This window comes from Nansenia antarctica (genome assembly GCF_963989245.1).
Source record: "Nansenia antarctica genome assembly, chromosome: 13".
In the NCBI taxonomy this organism is placed as follows: Eukaryota; Metazoa; Chordata; class Actinopteri; order Argentiniformes; family Microstomatidae; genus Nansenia; species Nansenia antarctica.
This window is the reverse complement of record NC_137683.1, coordinates 16,218,546-16,241,536: the sequence shown is the minus strand read 5'-3', so window position 1 is coordinate 16,241,536 and position 22,991 is coordinate 16,218,546. Positions and strand designations below refer to the sequence as shown.

At 43.5% G+C, this 22,991-nt stretch overlaps 1 protein-coding gene across 2 annotated transcripts; it reads right to left on the bottom strand.

Annotated features, from left to right (window-relative positions):
• Window positions 1-1,685: 1,685 nt before the first annotated feature.
• Window positions 1,686-22,076, bottom strand: sf1 (splicing factor 1). Of its 2 annotated transcripts, XM_080544475.1 has the most exons (13): window positions 22,048-22,076; window positions 19,928-20,358; window positions 11,980-12,108; window positions 9,624-9,699; window positions 6,835-6,987; window positions 6,344-6,433; window positions 5,978-6,161; window positions 5,754-5,869; window positions 5,242-5,349; window positions 4,590-4,761; window positions 3,654-3,909; window positions 3,220-3,384; window positions 1,686-3,081 (listed from the first exon to the last, which is right to left on the bottom strand). In XM_080544475.1, exons 2-13 carry the CDS (start codon window positions 20,337-20,339, stop codon window positions 2,759-2,761), a joined length of 2,184 nt encoding a protein of 727 aa, XP_080400601.1. In that variant the 5' UTR covers window positions 20,340-20,358; window positions 22,048-22,076; the 3' UTR covers window positions 1,686-2,758. The 2 variants fall into 2 exon arrangements, with proteins under 2 accessions (XP_080400601.1, XP_080400600.1); XM_080544474.1 differs by lacking the exons at window positions 19,928-20,358; window positions 22,048-22,076 and adding an exon at window positions 12,901-13,249.
• Between the last annotated feature and the right edge of the window lie 915 nt (window positions 22,077-22,991).

The following is a 22,991-nucleotide window of genomic DNA, read 5'->3' as shown; positions in this document are numbered from 1 at the left end:
GTCAACATTTTAAAAATAACACCACACACAGGCATTAATAAACACCTAATGGATCAGATTATGTAAAAAAACTCAATTTTGACAAAAATGGAGATAGAACCTTATAATTCTAACGTCACGAGATGAAAAGGGATTGTTGTAGGTTACGCACGCACGTAGGCCTGGCTGCTGCGCTGTGATAATCTATCTTTTTTTTTTCTTCTTCTCTTTATTATTATTATTATTATTCCCCCCCCAAAAAATACATTCATTAATTAATTCGAAATCCAGAGGAGTGTGGAGATCTGTGCTATAGTCATGGCCAAAAATGTTGGCACCCCTGCACTTCTCACTTTCTCCCAGAAAATTGTTGCAATTACAATTTGTAATTGTTGCAATTTGTACATGTTTATTTCTATTGTTTGCATTGGAACAACATCCTGCTGGAAGACCCATGACCCACAAAATCTCTGGAGATGGACTTGTAGCCGTGGAATTGTCCATATATGCTTTTCCACAATTTTAGTTCTCAATTCTTTGCTCTTCTTTCTTTTCCCCATGCTCAGTGTGATACACACAGACACACACCACAAATGTTGAGTCAACTTTTCTACATTTTAAATGGTTACAAGTTCAAGTATGATTTCTATATCATTGGCAGCACCTGTAACTTGCCACAGGTGAGTTTAAATACAATTTAAAGGAGCATTATATGCTTGAAATACAATTATTTCTTACGATTTTGAATAATAATAATTTTGCCAAATTTTTTTTTTTTATCCAGTCCATTTTTAGAGTTCTGTGTGGAATGATATCAGATTTGGCATTTTTTTCTCTGCTATTTTGTGTTGTTCCAATGCAAACAAAATAAATATACATGTAAATACCAAAGCAATTGTAATTGCAACCGTTTTCTGGGAGAAGTGGTGCATTATCTGACAGAAGAGCAGGGGTGCCAATATCTTTGTCCATGACTGTATGTCGTCTTTAATAATGGAATGACACCTTCCTTTTCTCCTAATGTAGGGACCAATGATGCCTATTGGCATCCGACAATGGTAACTATTTATAGCTACTTTGTCTAACTGGCAAAGACCTTGATATTTAGACAGATATTACTTTGTGAATGACACAAACACAAAAGGACATAAAAACAGATTGATAAAACACTTCATGTTTGCGACTTGTGGATATTGACGTCAGTTACATGGTCAAACACTGTGCTTGAGCTTCTGATCACACAGCTTTTCAGCAGGTAGAGGCTGACACTTCAGTGTCAGGATAACAATTTGACTTCCACCACACAGTACTTGACATCGATAGATTTATTGAACTTCTATATATATATATATATATATATATATATTTTTTTTTAGTACACATCTATCCTCATGGACAGATATAACTAGCACAATGCTTAACTGTCCATTTGCGTTTGGGTGGACACGGTTTAAAAAGTAAAAGGGGCTGCTGTAAGCTGAGGAAAAGTGTGATATGCAGACAAAAACCACTGACTCCAAAATCATTAAAGATGATCAGTTTAATTACAATCAAGCAACATTTCAATTACTATTCATTCAGGCTAGACCCAACACAACATAAGGCTGACAAACCAATTCCAAAAATAGAGTAAAAATACAATTGTATGTCATCTAACATTTTCTTCTTTTTTTCTTTCATTAAGCATTAAATTCATTATGCATTAAACTTACGGTTACAGAAACAGGTTGTGATGTCGCTGACTCAATTAGTTCACTGCACACAGCTACAGATCAGAGCGGGTAGACAAGAGGATGCATCCAATTTGACTCTCGGAAATCAAGTAGTTATGGGTTCCTCATAAGCCAGTTGTTGAATGTAGGCAGGGTTATATTCATCGCATTCTAACAGAACTAGAAGAATCTGAATCTATGAGAAAACCTTAAAATGATGCAGGTAACAAAAATCCACAACATGTCTTCTTCTGAATAAGAAATCAAAACCTTACAAAGACCCATTTTCTGACAAAGAATTGGAAGGGAGATGGGTTTTCACATCCCAAAAATCTGAGGGATAAATTTCACATCAGGTTCAGTTACAAAAATATTCAGCTCAGTGAAACCATAGAAATTGAAATGTAATGCGACAGTGAAAGTGGAATCCATTGGACTATCATGCTTGAAAACTGGCTGAAGAATTTGAACAGCACAATTCATTGTGAACGAAATCAAAAATAATATTGACTTCCATCAATCACCCCAGGTCCACTGCAAGTTTCCATTAAACAGCTAGTACGCTGAGGAACCTAAACAGTCATTGTAGTTTAAATGCAGAGCGAAAGCAAAGAACATGGGTAGGACTTCCACTGTCGGAAAAAGCAAGCTTGTGACTGTTCAAGGTGATTTATTTAATACGCAAAGTGAGAGATGGGGATAAACCATGTAGGGAGCCCTGCAAAATAGATACAATGCATACCATACTATATGCACAGCAACAGCTTTGGATGGGCAAAGAGCCCTATACCAAGTTATCAAACACTTACTTTAAAAACAGAAAAATTAAGTTAAGCAAATTTACAAATGTAACCACACCACTTTTCACTTCTTTGAAAAGCTGTCTGCTCATTACGGTACTACACAGGCCATTTTCAATGAACAAAACTATATGACCAGTGCAGAGCTTTGTCAGTCCATGGGGTATCTGGTTGTGAATGTTGTGCTGAAAATCGATCGGGTCTTGAGGACATCTGGGAGGGTGTTTCTTCGTGGTTGGCTGGGGGGACCATGGTGCTGTGTGTGATTTAATTCTGAGGGGGTGGCGGCGGTGGCGCGGGCATACCGAAGGGAGGCATGCCCGGGACCCCCATCCCCATCATCGTGACAAAAGGGTCCATGGGGGGCGGGGGTGGAGGGGGGGCGTACATCATGCCGGCTGAGCCAGGGGGTGGGGGGGGAGGGGGAGGAGGGGCGCCGGGGGGGAGAGGGGGCTGGACGCCGGGCGGAGGCGGCACCATAGAGGGGGTGCCCATGGGCGGGGGGGGCTGGGCGCCAGAGGCGGCGGACTGCTGTGGCTGCTGCCAGGGGGGGAGGTTGCCAGAGCCTGGACTGGAGGTTGTGGTGGTGTCTGCAGAGGAGAGAAGGTGTCAGTGAAACATTAAAACAACAACAAGATCTACTGGACGGCCTCCAACAGGCTATAGAAGACAGTGGAAAACTGGCAGTGACCATTTCCTGCCAAGGGGGAAATAAAGAGTGTTCTTACTTTGTTGCCATGGTAGCTGCGCACTGCTGGACATGCTGCTGGTTGGAGGGGGTGGGGGGGCCTGCTGTTGCCATGGCGGCAGGGGACCTGACGGTGGCGGAGGTGGCTGGTTGTTGGGGGGTGGAGGGGGGGGTGGCATCATGCCCATCGGGGGAGGCAGCAGACCTACACGGGCAGGAAAAACAATACTACCGTTGCACATACTGTATATTGCACATGTCTCCTGATATAGTATTTTTTTTACTTCTGCACGTTAGATACTGTACATAAGCTACCACACTGTACAAGCTACCTAACTGTAGATAGCCCGTAACTGTATATACCTATAAAGAAAATGTTATACCGCCCAACCCTAATGGTGATAAAATGATGATACTCAAAAGTATTACAAACAAGCAATTAAAGACTGCACATTCCAAACTGACTGGACTTACCCATGTGGTGTCCGTGTCCATGGCCTTGGTTCATGGGGGGGGGTGGGGGCTGCATCCATGGGGGAGGCAGTCCGTTGGGGTTAGGGGGCATGGGGGGCCCTCCCATGTTGGACATCGGGGGAGGGAAGTTGTGGTGTCCTCCTCCGTGTCCTCCGTGTCCCCCGTGTCCTCCATGGCCTCCGTGGCCCCCATGGCCCTGGTGCATGCTGTGGTAGTTCCTGTTCTCCGATTGGTTGTTCATCCAGGGTGGACGGCTCTGCAGCAGAGACAGATACAGTCAGAGACAGATACTTGGCTTAGCACAAGAAGGACTTGTAACTGTACTTCACTGGAAATGAGGATAATATCTTCCACTACTGTATCTGAAATAAACACTATTTTGTATGAGGAAAAAAACTTCCTAAACATTACTAGCCAGCTACTCTAATACTAGAATAGAAATGGCCACGAAGTTTGACAAAATTTAAACAAACACCCAGGCGTGAATGCGAACCTCGTGGCTATTTCTATTCTAGTAACGAGTAGCTGGCTAATAAAAAAACGTGTCGTCTTTCGTTGTTTCTTTCATACAAAAGTGTTTATTTCAGATACTGTAGTGGAAGATATCCTCATTTCCAGTGAAGTAGTCGCCATCTTGTTCTACACATTGTTGTGTAGAATGTGTCATATGACACACCCACTGACGACGTCACGGTTCTAGTTTTTGATTCCCGCTTGAGAACCACTATTTACAGGTTCCCGCTGCGAACCAACTTTTCAGGTTCGGAACCTATTTATTTTCGACCCGAACACGGTTCAACAGGAACAGGAACCGGCACGGAGCCGTAGCAGTGTGAAAGGCCGAGAGAGGACGGACCTGCTGTAGGTGGTTGTTGCCAGATCACTAAAGGTCTGACCTGCTGTAGGTGGTTGTTGCCAGATCACTAGAGGACTGACCTGTTGTAGGTGGTTGTTGCCGCGGCCACCAGACTGGTTGTTGGAGTGTCCCCCGCCGGAGGAGGGGACGGGCGCCTCTCCCAGCTCGGCCATGAGGGACAAGTACTCCTTATCCATACGGGCCTTGTCCTGGGCGGACTGGGGGGGCTCGCCAGGCCGGGGGGCAAAGGAGCTGGGGGAGGGGAGAGATCAGAGGCATGAATGAATGAATGAGTGAATGAATTAATGAATGAATAACGCATGGAGCATTGGTAATATAGGACACGTAGATTCAAAAATTATGTAGCAGATTAAAAAGGGAAAATACAGTGGAAGAAAAATATGCACGTCGAATTCAACAGCTGCAGGAAAAGAAGAACATATCTAAGAAAAAAGAAATGTCTGTAACTCGGACTTGAAGAAGATCCTGCTCAGATGGAAACATTTCCTGTTTGTGTGTCTGAATTACACCGTGGGGGCATTCCAGAGTTACGGACATTCCTTTGTTCTCAGATCAAAAGGAATACTTCTTTCATAGTTATTCACTTTCACAAACAATTTTCATTAAAAAAAAAAGTAGCATATAACAAATAATAATGATGATAATAATACAAAAAGTCCAGCCTTTCCAACCGGTAGCCTAAAGCTGGATGTATTGCGGTGTGTGTGTTACCTGGTGAACTTGCAGTCAGAGGAGATGTGTCCCGCCCCGCCACACTTAGTACAGAGGGTGGTGTTGGTGATGCTGCGGGGCTCCGAGCTCTGCCAGGGACGGAGGATCCTGGGGGGCACAGAGACATGGGCAGCTTGGATTAGATTCAACCTTTTTGTCATTGCACAAAAGTACAACAAAATGTTTGTTTGTTTGGTTTGGTTTTTTTGCTCTGAGCACAGGCTCAGCCATAGTCAGCGCTCCTGGAGCAATTATGGGTTAAGTGTCATGCTCAAGGGCACGACGGCAGATAGGAAGCAAGCCACCTTTCGGTCACCAGCTCACATGCAGCTCCCTCCTGAAAGCGGGGATCGAACCAGCGACCTTCCGATTATCTAACCTCTAGGCTACCGCCGCCCCCCCGCCCTCCCAAAGGGCATGCAGACAACGCCATCCTGCCAGGCAATCAAGCCTGAAGATTGTGAACAGTGATTCTCTGAATGTCGTTAAACGCGTGTGGACGAGACTCCCACCTGTTGTCATCCTCCCTCAGGGTGCCGTTCAGTCTGGCCAGCTCCCTCAGCTGCATCTTCCGCAGGTCGTTCTGGTCCTCGGGCGTCTCGATGCCCTGCTTCAGGATGTTGCGGATCTGTGGAACAACGAGATCGGACCGTCATCAGCATGTGTGTAAATCTGAGAGACAGGGAGTGGGACGACTGAGCGGGAGCGGATGGGGTGGATGGGGGTGTGGCCTCACCTGCTCCACGGCCTTCTTGACGTTCTCCATGGTGTTGGCGGTGACCAGGGCGTGCAGGGGCTCGTCCTCCCCCGGCAGCATCTGTCCGTCCTTGCGGCCCACCTTCCCCTCCTTCACGGAGCCCTTACCGCGGATCATGATCTTGGCACAGCATTCCTTCTCGATGTTCTTCAGGGTGTTACCGCTGCAAGGCCACAAGAACAGACAAAGTCGACACTCATCCTCTATGTGTATGTGCCTGCATGTAGTGTGTGGCATTATTAATGACTAAAAGGTACCATCTACTTGGCCCCGGTTCAATCTTGTGAAGATCCATGGAATTGTCACACTAGCATGTAAAAAAAATGCTGTGAGAGGCCTACTCACCGTGGCCCAATCAACAGGCCCACAAAGTTGATCTCTGGATACTCGTCCTGGGGGATCATCACCTTGTCATTGACCCTGGTCGCTGGGGGCCTGGGAGGGAAACAGTTTGATCAGTATAATAACCATAAAAGAAATACACAGCCACAGGTAAGTGGACAATGTATGTCCAAAGTCGTGTCAATACACCTTAATCGTGACCCAAAAAAAAAAGAGACTCATGAGAGCTGCCACGCCCCGGATGAAGCATGCGCAAGACATGAACATACCGTTAGGTGCGTTCATTCCACCTGCTACACCAGAAGCATAAACAGTTGTACCCCACGGACACAAAGAAACACGCTAAACGTCATTTTACACCTCTGCTACGGAGGCCTCACGACGTCTACACTTCACCCGTGGCCGATGTAGTCGACTACGGACAACGGCGTATTAACTCCGTATCATATCTCTGGAAGGAGATGAGGAAAGCGGAGGACTCAGAGGAGACATACTTGTAGTCTGCCGGAGGCTTGAACTCGGGGTTGAGTCCCACCATCTCAGTGATGAGGGAGTGGCGCTCCTCCTCAAGCTTCTTGCGCGTGCGGTACTCCCGTGTGTTCAGCCTCTTTCCCTCGCTGTTGTAGATGGGCTCTGGGGAGGGAGACCTGAGGGGAAGGGGGAGACGAGAGGACACAGAGGGGCGTTAACATCTCCCTACTAAAACCGCCGTCATCACTGTGCCCATTGGCAAACATAACTTTTCCCTAATGTCTAACTAGGCCTGGAATAACATTCGGTTACCAAGAAAACTCTTTAAGAAGAACACTTGATTATAGCATGAGACATTTCTCATTGAGGGGGAAGGGGAGGCAAGAGAAACAATGGTTACGGTAAGCATTTGGTCACTGGGGGGGAAAAACAAAGTGTTATCTCATAGGGCCATGTGATACATGCCAAAAAAAAGGGGGGGGGGAATCTGTGTGGTTTTACGGCCTGTAATCTCAATGGGAAATCTGAGCTTCTTAAGCAGGCTGTAGCATTAGACTCACCAACTAAGTGATATACCGGTTCATACCGGTCTGATGGGTAATGGAGACTGCATGTCAAATGAAGACCTGACTTATCAATCTCATGGGTTGTGAGACCAGAACATATGACTGATCTAAACCGACTATAGGGCCCAACCACCACTTGAACTGAATGTATCTACAAAAACTATATTAGAATATATCTATATATATTTTTTTTAATCTATGGGATTGATCCTGCATACAGGATGTAAAGGATTGTAAAGTTGCATTCCTAAACACTGGCTTTGGGAGTCGGTGCAGTATTTGGTGTCGAGGTGGAGAGGGGTTTAAGCCAGGTCCAAACCTCCCCTTGGATGCCGAGAACCTGCTTTGCTGCGTTAAAGAGGCTCTGTGCTTGAAAAAGGTTAAGGTGACGAGGGGTAATTTGGGTTAGAGAAAAATAAATTATGATTAGACGTTAACCTTTTTGTGCGCTCCCGGCAGAGTGACATTTGTGCCTGGTTAATGGACAATTCAAAGGAGAGGAAAAGTAGACAAAAAATAAGAGGAAAGGATTCTCTTGTCTTTCTTTTTTTTTTGCTTGAGACTTCCAACGGTGACAACCTGAAACACTCCCGTTATTTGTTTCACGTCGGAGTGGTGGAGTGGCTTATTAGTGTCCTGGAAGGAGCTTTTTGTTGTCGCTGTGGAAATGTCTGATTAAAGATCATAAATGAGAAACTATATCAAGTACAGACGGCAGGGGCTATGGCCAACAGAGATATCTCTCACACTCATTAAGAACATGACATTTCCTGAGGGAACAGAGGCTTATGCAGACTACTGTGTGAATGAGAGCAGGTCATTGTCACACCACAGGGCTCTCCTCCAGAGCCACAGAGTCCACCTGGTGTAGGGTGGAACCCCCCTGGGCTGAAGGCCTGAAGCCTCGTTATGAAAAACTCATTGATGACCATGGGAAAGACAGCCAATGGTTGAACGTTAAATTCTCAGGTTTCAGGTGGAACCTTCAAGAGTTTGGATCGTTTGAATTGACGAGACGTGCCAAGTGAGCAACACATCAACATCTCTATCAAATCAAGAGATTATAAACAGACTATACTAAATACATCTATTACTAATTAACAAAACCGATAGATATTTCTTAGAATAAACAATCTCTTACCAATGAATGACCATTTCAAAGACTTGCATAATATATTCAAGGTGTATAATGTACATACTATCCTTAACTTAAACATAATAAGCAAAATAGATTTCTAAAATGTTAATTTTATAACTAAAGTCTTAGATGATAACCATTCATATGGGTTGATCAATGATCAATAACAGATTCAAGTAGAATCAGAAGTCATTGACACGTGTGTGTGTGTGTGTGTGTGTGTGTGTGTGTGTGTGTGTGTGTGTGTGTGTGTGTGCGTCCACACACACCCACACACACACCAATTGTCAGCATTCACGTTGACTAACAATCGTAAAACCAGGCTATGGACACATCAGGTCAATGAATCAAAATAATAAGCAAGACATGATACAAGAGGTTACAAATAAATTAAATGTGCTCTAAATATATATCTATCACATTTGATAAGTCATTGTCTTCTGACAGACAGCAAAAAGCATTGCAGAGGAAGGACCCCAACTGTCAGCAGACAATGCGATACGAGTTTAAGAAGACGTAACGGAGATCTCATAACAGAAATTCTAATGGGGATAAATTTAGATGACTAAATGGATGTTGGGGGTACATTTAGATGACTAAATGGATGCTGGAGATGCTTGAGATGCATCAACTACAAGTTGAAAGGAGAGACCCTTTGCAGCTCATCACAGATATGATGTTTCAATTATTAATTTAGACTGTGCCAATTCATACCGATGTACAGTAATTGAACATCGGTTGGGTTCTCACTGAATTATTTAATACACATTTTAACAGCCCATCAGTGACTGGATAATCCGTTCAAAGACGAGTTTTTCAATCCACATTCTAAGCTGTGACTGAGCTGGGACTACAGCACCATTGATAGAAATGGAACATCCCTAAAATACTACTGAAACAATGAGCAGAGAAACTGGGCAGATAAAACCCACTGAGTTCTTTAGGTTACGGCTCTACAACCCGAGGGGTATGTAGCTCCCGCAGTGGCTCCTAAACCTCTATACCTAGAGCATTCAATACTTTACCAAACACCAACATTTGGCTTCAAAAAGAACGACAAGAAGGTAGAGAAAATGTTACTGTTCGTGGGTTAAAAACTTTTCCCGACCTGTCCTCAGGGTTAACAGGGATTCCCAGGTCTCCTGTACGCAGTTTACGAGTCAGGTCTTCGATCTGCAGTTGGACTGGAAGAAATCAGGTTAGGAAAGAAAAACAAGAAGGATGGAGAGAAATGTGGTTACAGACCATAACATCATCTGGAAAACAGTGCATTGTGAATTAGAGCACTGTCTGATTTCTTTGAGAGGCAAAAAACCCACATGATTACAATGGATGACGAGCAGTTTGCATTAAAACACATGGGGGGATCAAATGAACTTTTGAATCTCAGCAAATATTCAACAACATGAAACCCTTCCTCATTTCTGGGAATACGGATGCCCCCAAAGGAACGTACTTGTGTTCTTGTGAAAATCTAGAGCCAAATTTAGTAAACCCTCCTAAGAGATACAAGCTCTGAGGAAAAATGTGGTGTAGAGCCTACGTGTGAAGAATGTGGCTTCCCAGTAATGATGGAAGGGTCTAAGTACAGCAACATTTTTAGAGTGGATCATTACATCAGGGTTCCATAAAATGCCAGCCAATATAAACAAACATTTTTCAATCACCCAGGCCTAGCCTTTCCATTAGGAAAGGTCACATGATGACATGATATATCTGTCATATCTTAAAGTGGCACGGGCATAAATGGGAAACCTGGTTCACCAAAAGGCCTAAATATTAAAATAGAAATGTTATGGTTCAATAAACAAACTGCTGTCACTGTCTGCACTCCCGCAGATCCTAAGCTGTTGTTACTTTAGGTAATATGCAACAATGAGAAGGAAACAATTCACTCATCACATGCACATTTCTTTATGGGAGTCATAACCAAATCAACCCATAAGCAACACCTCCCACTGTCCCCAGAGACTTCCCAATGACCCAATCAGGATGTTTCTGTCAGAGATATTAAAAACAACCCCTGACAGTTGCATTTCACGTCTATTTAATCATAAGGGGCTTCAACAAATCCATGTTTGTTCTTGTGAATGAGCAAATGAAAAAAGGAGTGTGAGAACATAAGGTTGGAGCAAATGAATGTTTACATACCAAGGAAGACCAACCATTAACAATGACTGAACAACATCAATAACAAATTATGTTATTGAAAGGTCATGAAGACAAACTCACCTGCTTCACATACTAGGAGGGTCTACTGTGTCAGTGCTGCTGGCAGGCATACAGAGTCAAATTGACCATTGTTCTACAAACCAATTTGGTCTTCAAACTTAATATTCAGCTGATGGCCTTAACATCAGAACTCATGGGTCTTGTAGGCAAGGGGGAGGGTAACCTCAATTTCCTGCCTGACCCGTGACAGGCCTATAGCTCTCTGGACATTAACCAGAAATAAAGAAAAAATCCATGTTTTTTAAAGGATGCACTAGATGTGAGAATAATGTTGTTTTTTGCCATTGAAGCAGCATTGCTCACACTAACTCATAGAAGCCTATTAAAAGGGGCTGACACAAGTCAACCCCTCCATGCCAGGGCAAGGTTGATAAAGAACAAGGGGATAGAATACCTGCAGCCCAAGACAATTGACAACAAGCAGTGGCGTCTGGCGCTGTTATTCTCTTCTGTTTTTGGTCATGTCCAGTGGTATGCAAACCTTGATGCCACAACAACACTTGCTACAGGAGAACCACATTAATGTGCCTCCTTTTCAGAATACAATGTCCTTCATTGACACGTCATATCAACAAGTTAGTAAACTCAGTGGATTAGAATGCTGAATTTCGTTAGTTCGAGCCATATGGTATTGCAGTATGACTACTACTGCATGTCAAAAATAAACACGTAGGCCTAAGGCTTTAGAAAACATGATCATCTAGCTAAATGTGTCGGGCAATGCCATTCAATAATTTAACAAGATTAATAGCTAGTTGTTCTATAATTATAATTTAATTTTGCCATTTAGCAGACGCTTTTAATCCAAAGCGATTTACAATTACGAATTACAGGGACATTCCCCCTGGAGTAACTGAGGGCTAAGTGCCTTACTCAAGGGCGCACTAGTAGTGGTGTGGCTTCAGGCGGGATTTGAACTCACAACCTTCCGATCACAAGTCCAACTCACTATCCACTAGACCACCACTACCCCTTTGTTCTCTTACACGGAATTAATGGCAGTAGTAGATGGCAGCATGTCATTCTATCTACTTCCCATATAGCTAGAACCGATGAAATTCAGCAAGAATGAACTATGCATAACATTTCTAGATGCAGGTTCAGAACAGACAGAGAGAGAGCCACAGTAAAGCCTCTACAGCTCCCCTGTAAACCTGAACACAGTAGAGTGACTAGAATAAACTAGTCACTAATAATTTTTGTTGTAATGAAGCGATGGACAAGCCAGTTACCTATATAGGCTCTCTCCTGGTCCCGGGTCAGCCCCGGGGGGATCACGGTGGGCATGCCGGGGATGACCGTCTTCTGGTCAGGCGTCTCGCTGCTCCAGCGACTCCTCTTCCTGGCCTTCTTCTGGAAGTCTGATGACGAGACGAGAAAACAGAAGTAGATTTTTACAGCTCTCTACGTAATAATTAATAATAATTGTGCCATTTAGCAGACGCTTTTAATCCAAAGCGATTTACAATTATGAATTACAGGGACATTCCCCCTGGAGTAACTGAGGGCTAAGTGCCTTACTCAAGGGCACACTAGTAGTGGTGTGGTTTCAGGCGGGATTTGAACTCACAACCTTCTCACTATCCACTAGACCACCACTACCCCAGAAACAGAAAACAGAAGTAGATTTTACAGCTCTCTAACGTGAACTAATAAATCTTCTGTAACTAAGTGGGAAAAACAGTCATTGATTAATGATTGATGCAAAAGTTGTGAGAGAAACAAAACGTGAGAGAGGTCTGACTAGTAACACTACTAAAACCGACGTCTAACGCGCTCAATAACATCATTTAAAATCATTTTTTCAAGTTAAGTTGAAATTGCACACCATATTTTATAAATCACGTAACACTTTCCAATAGTCTAGAGACTCTAGAGTCCATAGATAGATAATAATGTTGATAGCGGGCTCCTTGGCCTGGCATACAACCCTGTGCAGGCCCTGGCTGTAGAGCTAGTTTCTCTTGTTCAAAAAATCTCTTGTACAAAATCTCTGCTAGTCTGAGCAGAACAAGGATAGCGGGAGGATAGAAATTAATAATATTACTAGTGTTTCTGTGTGTCAAAGCGGGAAAAGCAAGGCTAGATGTATCCCTGTGCAGGCCTTGGCTGTAGAGCTGGTTTCTCTTGTCTCAGCCACGCTGACTTCTTACCTGCCGGGGACACGGACATGGCTGCTCCTGGAGGCGGCTGCTGTGGTGGCGACGGGGTCGGGAACGCCACGACTCCCACGGTGGTGAACGGGTTGGGTGGTTGTTGCGGGAAAGTGACCTGTGGGATCGGAGGTTGAAAGCTCTGGAGTGAGGGGAAGGAGACGGGCCCCGGAGCCACCGGCGGAGGCATCAAACCCGCGCCACCACCAGGCCCGGCCTCGAAGCCTCGCTTAGCGCCGATACTCGGGTGCAGCTTCCCCAGAGGGGTCGCGTTCGCTCCCGTAGCCATTTACCGAAGAAAAACAAAAAATGTGCTATGTTTTGTTAAAAGTTGTACGTACAATTCAAACGTAGGTAGGGCTCTAAACGCTGTTCTTATAAGATAAAGAAATGTCGATTATTCTACGACATCCATTCCGCAACCTTCTCCGCGCTCCGAGCTGTGAAGCAACAAGATGGCGGCCGGACGGAACTTCCACAAAGGAGGACCAACCGTCGAGTGAAGCTCTGCTATTGGCTTAGAAACGGTCCGTTAAAGTTACACCGCAAGGGTCAACCTCGCGCGAGACACGATTGAGACGCGCGCCTCATGGCTGGCTCTAACCCGTTAACATGGGCGCCGAAATGAAACGCACACGCGCTGCTGAGGTTGACGCTTGCGGTGTATTTTTTGTTGGATGAAGTAGAAGGTCATTTCGCCGTCACCCTGAAGTTTCGCTAAAGGCGATTGGCCCCTTGCCTTGACAATCGTGGCTCTCCACCTACCGAGGTATCAAAATGACCTTGTTCGAGTCGATCGATCTTGAGCAATTCAAAATCGGCATCAAATCATACTCTCGCCTAGAGTCGGCCCTGGGTGTGAGAGAAGCATAGACACTTAAAGTACAGTACATTGTGACATAAAACCAGTAGTGAGATACATTGGAGTGTTTTCTTTAATGAAATGAATTACACGTCAGCATATTGTGTGGTGTTTCATGTGCAGTCCATTCCATTTAACATATCTGAGAGTGGTGTCCCGGGGAGTCAAACCCAAACCCAACTGAAGGTACAGCAAGAAAAGGTCAAATCTCTGGACCGTTACAATCTAGCTGATGGATCTCCCTGTCTCTCTATTAGTGAGTGTAGCTGATGGATCTCCCTGTCTCTCTATTAATGCAGTGTTGCAACAGTACAGGTACAAGTGTGTCCAGCCTAAGATATATTTTGCATTACAGGTTTTCATGCTGCATCAGAACTGTGCCTCTAATGTCACACCAATGATGCGTTCATAAAACTTCATATTCAACAAACTTAGTCAAGCCAATGTTCATTTCATGCTTTTCTTCTCCCTTGGCGCACTCAGCCCCATCCCATGCATTAGTATTTTGCGCACAACAGTGACTGAAATTCACTTTCTCTCCAGCAGGGGGCCTCAGCAGCACTGGGAGCGACCATCCCTCTCACATCTACAGCAGTCACAGAACAGCAAAAAAACAATTTTCCTTGCAGTTTAAATCTCAATACCGTTTTTTAAATGTTATTTATTTATTATTTATCTTGAGATGTGTCTTCTCGTTGTAGAGAGGGTCCCAACATGTATCACAATCATAACAACAGTGTCAAAATAATAAAGAGTACAATTATGACAAAATACAGACAGACAAGAGACAAACAACAACAAACATTACTTATTGAAAAACATTGAAAACATTACAACCACAACATGGCCAAAGTGGCCAATAAAATAAGGGACGGTGGATCTACATCTATACTTTAGACAGCTGGATATAAAATATTAAGTGAAAACGGTGACAACTTCAGAGATAACAAGAACAATCAGTCACTCACAAAGTAAGAAGACAGTGCTTAAATCTACCAACAGATGTGATGGATCTGGTAAATTATTCCAATCAGCTGGGGCTTTCAAATTAAATGCTCTTTTGCCAATTGTTTTCTTACCGTGAGGAAATGGAACTGAGAGGAATGCCTAGATCGGTAAATAGATGTAAAAGGCACAAGATACTGTTTTAAATAGGGGGGATAATTTAGACATACATACAATGCATTTAAATATAAATGAAAGCCAGTGCATGTGTCTTCTTACATATGGAGATGGCATGTAACACCTTGTTGTCTCCCCAGACCCAAACAGATACTGTATGTTGATTATAGGCAGGTGGGGGCTAGATTACTCTCCCTAGCCCATATGGCAAGTCCTTTACGCTTACATTTACTGTTACATTTTGACTGAGTTGGAGACATCAACTCTACAGCCTAGTAAGTGATTATAGCCTTACCTTGTGTTATTGGTGGTATTGTGAAGATTTTTCCTTCTATCACAGAGACTGCCAATGGCCCGAGCCTGAGCTGGATTATTCTTCCTGCTACGACTGGTGGATTGATGATTCACTTGCTTAGTAAAATGTATTGATTGTAAGTCGCTTTGGAATAAGGCGTCTGCTAAATGCCAAAAATGTAAATGTCCTTTGAGCTCATGAGGTTGTCTCAATACATACATCAATTCAATTCCATTGTTGCTGACAATTGGAACATATACAGTAGTATCCAGACACCCAGAATTTGTCACTGTACTGAAAAGTCATTATTTAGATGACTGACTCAATTACCTTCTAGAGTTAATGCCATTTAAAATGAATTCACACCAATCCTGCTCTAAGGCCACAAATGTTGGAAGTATCCTACCAGATGCAGGAATTACATTTGAATGACATGCATGTGGATCTGTTCTGTTCATACTGAGGGTATACCTTTTGAATTAACAGACAAGCATTAGCACAGGCTTGACCGAACTGTTAGCAACTGAGTCTAAAATAACACTTGTCGTGATTAATCAACAGGGTAAAACATGACAATCTTTGAATGTGTACCACCAACATCATCATCATCTTAATCATGTATAGTAGTTATAGTTCAGTTTGGATACCAAGATAGAGATGATTTGAACAAGGTTTGACTATAACGTCATATTGTATACACTGTCTATATAAACCAAAATCAAAACAGAAAAGAGTCAACCTTTTTAGACACCGATTTTATTAAAAAAAAACAGATTCACATAAATACTTCTCAAAATCATAATTAAGAACTGGACAAACACAGATGCAACATTAAAACCACAAGTAAGCCAGATGGCATGGGGAGTGTGTTAGCTTCAGACACATTAAAGAGCTGAGACACAGTGAAAACACAAGTGAAATACTTATTTTCCCCACTGTATTGTATGTATACTCATAGAATTGAGCAATTATTCTTGTACATGCAAATCTTGATCATATCTCAGGTTGAGAATGGTGTTGTTGGTGATAGTGTTTAAAAAAAAAAATCCCCCACAGTTTTTTTCAATCTTCATTTTCTAATACATATTTTATAAATAGTATTTCCTGTATAAAAGGCTGTTTCTTTACTTCCAGAAGGCCCATATGCAGTGAGAATTACTAAAAAGTTTGAATCTCATTTTAAAGGGGCAGTCTGGGATTGGTACATCACCTTTTTTGGACTTTGTAATTAATAATATATAGCAATTGATTCTTCAGAAGTATAACGTCTAAATGCTTCACAAGCTTAGTTCAACCATCTTACCCAGTGATGTATGTCTATGGTCTTACCCTATAAGAACCAAAAAATATAAGCTTGTTTACGCCATTGTTTGTAAAACAATGAAATTGTAAACAAACACTGTTAAACATGGTTAAAACTATCATTGATGGTCAGTTCTGGCATTCATAGCTCTATCTATGAATATAAAAGTGGTTACATTTCTCCAGCCTCATGACCCAGCTGTATACCAAACTAAAGTGGCAGGGAGAACGCTTTTGTTCTTGTTTGAATCCCAGATTGCTCCTTTAAGTGTACAATTTGTCCATTGTGGCTTTAATTTCTTGAAGTGTAAAAAAAAAAACTGCTTCCATTTAAAACATTAGGCTTTAGGTGAGGTATTAGGTAGGGGTGTAACGGTACACAAAAATGTCGGTTCGGTACGTACCGCAGTTTGTAAGTCACGGTTCGGTTTTCGGTTCAGTTTTTGGTACAGCAGGGTAAAAATTCACAAAACATATAACATATACTATATATATATATATATATATATATATATATAACATATATATATATATATATATATATATATATATATATATATATATAGATATAGATAGATGTCCACCCATAAGTCGTGAAAGTGATAGCAGATGTCTTGGATAGGTCGTGGACAACTGTAGTTTGTGCTTGTTTATAAAGGGCTGGTATGATTTGCTGGCTGAAATGCGGACGAGGGAACTACGTAACAAGGCTCGATTACTTTTAACATGTGTTTAAAACCTGTGTTCTCGACAACAGAGTATGGTCCGCTGCTATAAAAACACCTATTGCGTTTGTTATTGCTTTAGCCCGGTCTGAATTGTTAGCGAGAGGCTGCTAAAATGCCACAGCTGGGTTTGCACTCCACTTCAATATTTTTTTACCTGTGATCTTCACATTCAGGTGATGCCTCAAATGAGTGAGGAGATTTAAGGGCAGCTGGAGGAACTTCAAGCTCTTGTTTATCTGCGTTTGCCATAACGACTGCTAAATTACTAACAATCTCTCTGTGGCGTGTATGCACATGCATACTGGCTGAGATTATTTCAATGCACAAAAAAGAGCAGTGGGTAAAAGAACGCTGCATTCGTTCGGTACACACGTAAACTGAACTGAAGGACCCGTACCGAACATTTTCGGTACGAATACATGTACCATACACCCCTAGTATTAGGTGGTTTGTTAAAAAAGCAAACATGATTAAGTCATGGACTGTATTCATTACACTAATACATAAAACGCCTTAATAGTGACTGATTTAGGGGCGCTTGGTGGCGTAGCACACTAAGGTGTCAGCCATGTAACCGCAGGGTCCCCGGGACTATTCCGGCCGTTTACATCCTGCATGTCATCCCCCTCTCTCTCACCCATCCAATGTCAATCTTTACTGTCTCTATCCCATTAAAGCAGAAATGCCCTAAAAACATATTGTTTTTTAAACTACACTGGTTGTGATTGCAGGACTCACATGAAGGTAAAAACAACATGCACTTGGTTGCTGTTGTAGTTGCTAAACACCTACAGTATATACATTCTGCTTTCAGTGAGGAAGCACAAATTAAACTAATCTATCACTGGACACAAGACAAGACATGCCAAAGAGTGAAGCAAAAATGACTACAATATCACCATCCCACGATCGTGCCAAAGTGAAACGCATTGGGGCCAAGAAATAAAGTTAGGTCGACCGGACACGAATCTCGTCGCGTTTGTTGAAGTAACACCTGCAAAGAAAGTATACCATATTGTCATTGTTATCTATTCAATACACATCTGCAATCTCCGGCATGCATTCTGTTCATCAAGCTTGAAAGACGCCAGCCTTATCATTATGTCAACACAAATATTGAAAAATCTGAGCCTCACCTGAGATGTTATTACCTCTACAATAATCGATTAAAAACACCCAGTGTTCACATTAACGACTGTCCAAAGGAACTAACCCATGAACATTACCATCATCTCTTAATCTAATCTCACCTGGCAGTGTAGGAGAACGGTTAGTAAGCGTAGCGCGCCCGCTCCGCGTAGGGGTCCCGCGGGATGTCGTAAGCCGAACTCCGAGGGAGGGAGGACACCGGGGAGAGGCGCGAACGCTCGTACGCGTAGCGCTCCACCTCGGCGGGGATTCGCCGAATCGGGCTCCGATCACGTGAGTAGTATGAGACGGGGGCCGGTGGAGGTGGGAGAGGACGCCGCTCGTACGGGTCGAGGCTAGAAGGGGGCAGACGCTCCCTCATTATAGCCGATGAGGAAGATGGTGGCGGCGGGGCGGGCAAGGGGACGGAACGGCGCTCCTCGAAATAACTGGCTCCGTATGGGCGAACCCGGTACTTCTCGTAGAAGTCCACGACACCATACGGATCCCTGTCCTCGTAGGACGACCGCCGCACGGGGTAGGCTGGTACCGCGCCGTAGCTCGAGGTGCTACTCCCGTACGCCGCCTCGCTGCCGTACATTCGGGCCATGCTATGGTCAGTGCTCATGCTGTAACTCGGCGGCACCCCGTAACTCATAGCGCTCTCGTAGCCCGCGGCCCTGCCGTACGTGGGCGCGCTGCCGCTCCCGTAACCAGACCCTCTGGCAAAGCCATGCACGGGAGCATAGCTGCCACCGTAACCTGGGTCGCCCCGGTGATAACCCCTCCCGCGACCACCACCGCCGCCGCCCCCACCACCGAATCTGGGGGCAGCGTATCCGTCGGAACTTGGCTCTGAACCATCTCTGTAGGAACCGTTCTGGTCTAGCGGGCACTCTTTGGACCAGTGGCCTTCCTGCCCGCACCGATAACAACCCGTCCTCTCTCCCATGCCCGGCGCAGTACGCAGACGGCTAGTTGAAAGCTTCACGCTCATCAGTTTGCCTTGAAAAAGAAAGACGCAAAAGAATTTGGCACGATACAACAAGCTGTCCAACTTTGTCTAATGTACAGTCCTTCTTTAGAATGCTTTCTGCGACTTTTTAAATTTTAATAAACAAAAGCCAACTCAGAGTTATGCTCGGCATATTGTGTAGTCAACAGCCTAACACATTTCTGAGGGTAAAGTGCTCCTTCGGAAGTGAGCACTGAAAATGTTTTTAGTTTGTGTCTAATTCAGTAAGGGGCGGCACTGAATCAGGTCTATGGCTTGCCCTAATGTAAAATGGTCCATGTTGACACGTTTATTTAGGACGAATTAAAGAGGCTCAACAAAAATATAACAGAGCTTTTGGGATGGTGATTCAATGACTGGGCAACATAAAAGACCTGGGATAGTGCCTATAAACCATGTTACTTACAAGTTTGACTGTCCCTTTCTCCCTCTCCTCTGTCTGACTTACCTGTATATCCATGACTTACCTATGGGCTCTCACAGTATCTTTTTAGTCAGTTCAACTTCCTTATTCTAAAACCAGGGTGACCTACACCAGGCTAGTGACCAATCAAGCCCTGCCTAGGGTTGTTCACCTTGGAAGGCTGTGTTGTCCAGTCCACTGATGGCCTCCATTGCATCCTCCACACGCTCCATGTGAACAAAGGCATAGTCCTTCACCATGTCACATTCGACCACGGGGCCGTACTCCTCAAACTTGGCACGCAGCTCCTGGTTGGTACAGCTGCTGTTGATGTTGCCGACGTGCAGCTTGGTGGAGGCTTTGGGTTTGCCGCGGCTCATCTCCACGTTCATGGCCTGCCCGTTCAGCTCGTACTGGTGAAGGTTGCGGATCGCTTCTTCCGCTTCGGTCTTGTTGTCCATGTGCACAAAGCCGAAGTTCTTGACAATGTCACACTCTGAGATCTTGCCATACTGTGAGAAGAGGGAGCGCAGCTCCTCCGCCGTAGAGTCCGGAGATAAGTTCCCAATGAAGATTTTCACCATTGTTGTGATTAGTTTACCGCTAGAGTACATACAAACAGTGAATGAGAAAATTAAACATTCAAATACTAAAACAATGACGTTTAAATTCACAAACTATATAATTGATCATTTCTATACAAATAATTAAAAAAAACATTGAGGCACTGATTTGCTGCCAGTTTACCCGGTCATACCCCTGGTTGGTTAGCTGCGGTGGAGACTCCCCGGACAAACGACAAGGATATCCACTGTTACCACCATGTACACTGTTATTAACACCATGTATGTACACTGTTAACACCATATATGTACACTGTTAACACCATATATGTACACTGTTAACACCATATATGTACACTGTTAACACCATGTATGTACACTGTTAACACCATGTATGTACACTGCTAACACCATGTATGTACACTGTTAACACCATATATGTACACTGTTGTTAACACCATGTATGTACACCGTTAACACCATGTATGTACACTGCTAACACCATGTATGTACACTGTTAACACCATATATGTACACTGTTAACACCATGTATGTACACTGTTAACACCATGTATGAACACTGTTAACACCATATATGTACACTGTTAACACCATGTATGTACACTGTTAACACCATGTATGTACACTGTTAACACCATGTATGAACACTGTTAACACCATATATGTACACTGTTAACACCATGTGTGTACACTGTTAACACCATGTATGCACACTGTTAACACCATGTATGTACACTGTTAACACCATGTATGTACACTGTTAACACCATGTATGTACACTGTTAACACCATATATGTACACTGTTAACACCATGTATGTACACTGTTAACACCATGTATGAACACTGTTAACACCATATATGTACACTGTTAACACCATGTATGAACACTGTTAACACCATATATGTACACTGTTAACACCATGTATGTACACTGTTAACACCATGTATGTACACTGTTAACACCATGTGTGTACACTGTTAACACCATGTATGCACACTGTTAACACCATGTCGTGAGCTTAGAATTATAAGGTTCTATCTCCGTTTAGGGTAGTTCAGAGATATTGAGCGTCAAAGTTTTTACATCCCATTATGTTTTGTGAGATGGAACCTTTGTATTTTATGAATTACTAACTCAAAAATTTCAACATTTAAAAATTAACACCACACAGGCATTAATAAACACCTAATGGATCAGATTATGTAAAAAAACTCAATTTTGACAAAAATGGAGATAGAACCTTATAATTCTAGCGTCACGATGTGTGTACTGTTAACACCATATTGGGAATCCTGCAAGGCCAGCAGCACTGCAGGATGCCCCATGTACACAGTAGTGTTAACAATGGATAGCCTAGTCGCTGCCACTAGCTTGCAATCAAAACGGAGCACGTTGTTGTGATTTTATTAATCATGCATAACACTTAATAAGAGAAAAAAAAGCCTGACATTTCGTTTTTTCCGAAGCAACGTTGCTTGGGGATCGATTTCAATGCGGTGAATCGGCTAACGGTTAGCAAGTGTCTCGGCTGTCCACACCGTGCAGACACCGAGCTGGCTATGCAACTGATTGAATAACAATTAATCTGAAAGTCGTAATTACATTCATAGTGCATGCATGTTGTTCAGACATGGCCGTCTAGGCTGTAAAGCACGGTAATACGTGCAACATTAATTCGCTAGCTACAGCAGATTGACTCTCGTACCTTGCACAGTTGAGATATCACAGCTCTCCTTAAAACTGAAATGGCGGCGCGCGCATGCCCGTGCCAGCTAGGTTGCGTTCGTCAACTCGCTCCGAGAGCGCCGGAGCGCTACACTGGGGTCAACGTCATAGAGCGACCAAGTCACTTGATTGGACTAGAGGTATTCCATGAGTGCTGGTCAGATTTCCAGGTCGGATTTACGAACGCAGCCCAGACTAGGACTACACATACACCGCTACATCAGCAAACTGAGCACAAATGTACCGTATTCCAATTGATATATATAAACTATGTATTTTTTTAAAGTTCGTTATTTCGGTCGACTATTCCTCCCCTTTAATAATACCAATTGGTATTGTTTTTTATATCGTTGGAAAGTCTGATTAGTCGCCTTTACAAGGTACAACTTGTAAGGATCATGCAATCCCCTGCAATATTCTTCTGTTGGTATTCACTCTCGTTTTGAGTTGCTTGGTGGATTGCACTCTCCCACAGTAATAAGGAAAAAACCAACACATATTGGCCATTTTTACACTTTATTCATTTCACACTGTCAGGGAAGTAGCGTGTGGAAGATCCATAAGCAGTCACAACAGCTTGGCACCTCCTCCTCATGCTGGTCACCAGCCCGGTCACACACTGCTGTGGGACGGCATCCCATTCCTCAACCAGGATCTGCCGTAAATCAGCCAACATGGTCGCGTTGGTCACTCTGGCACGGCCAGGCTGATCCCACATGGTCTGGACTCACGGCAGGCCATTCCATCCTCCTCCCAAATTATGGAGGTACTCTGTGATGATCCTGGCTCTGTTGTACCTCGTTGTAAAGGTGACTAATCAGACTTTCCAACGATATAAAATACAATACCAATTGGCATTATTAAAGGGGAGGAATAATCCACCGAAATAACGTTTCCTAACTTTGTTTTATTACGTATTTTATC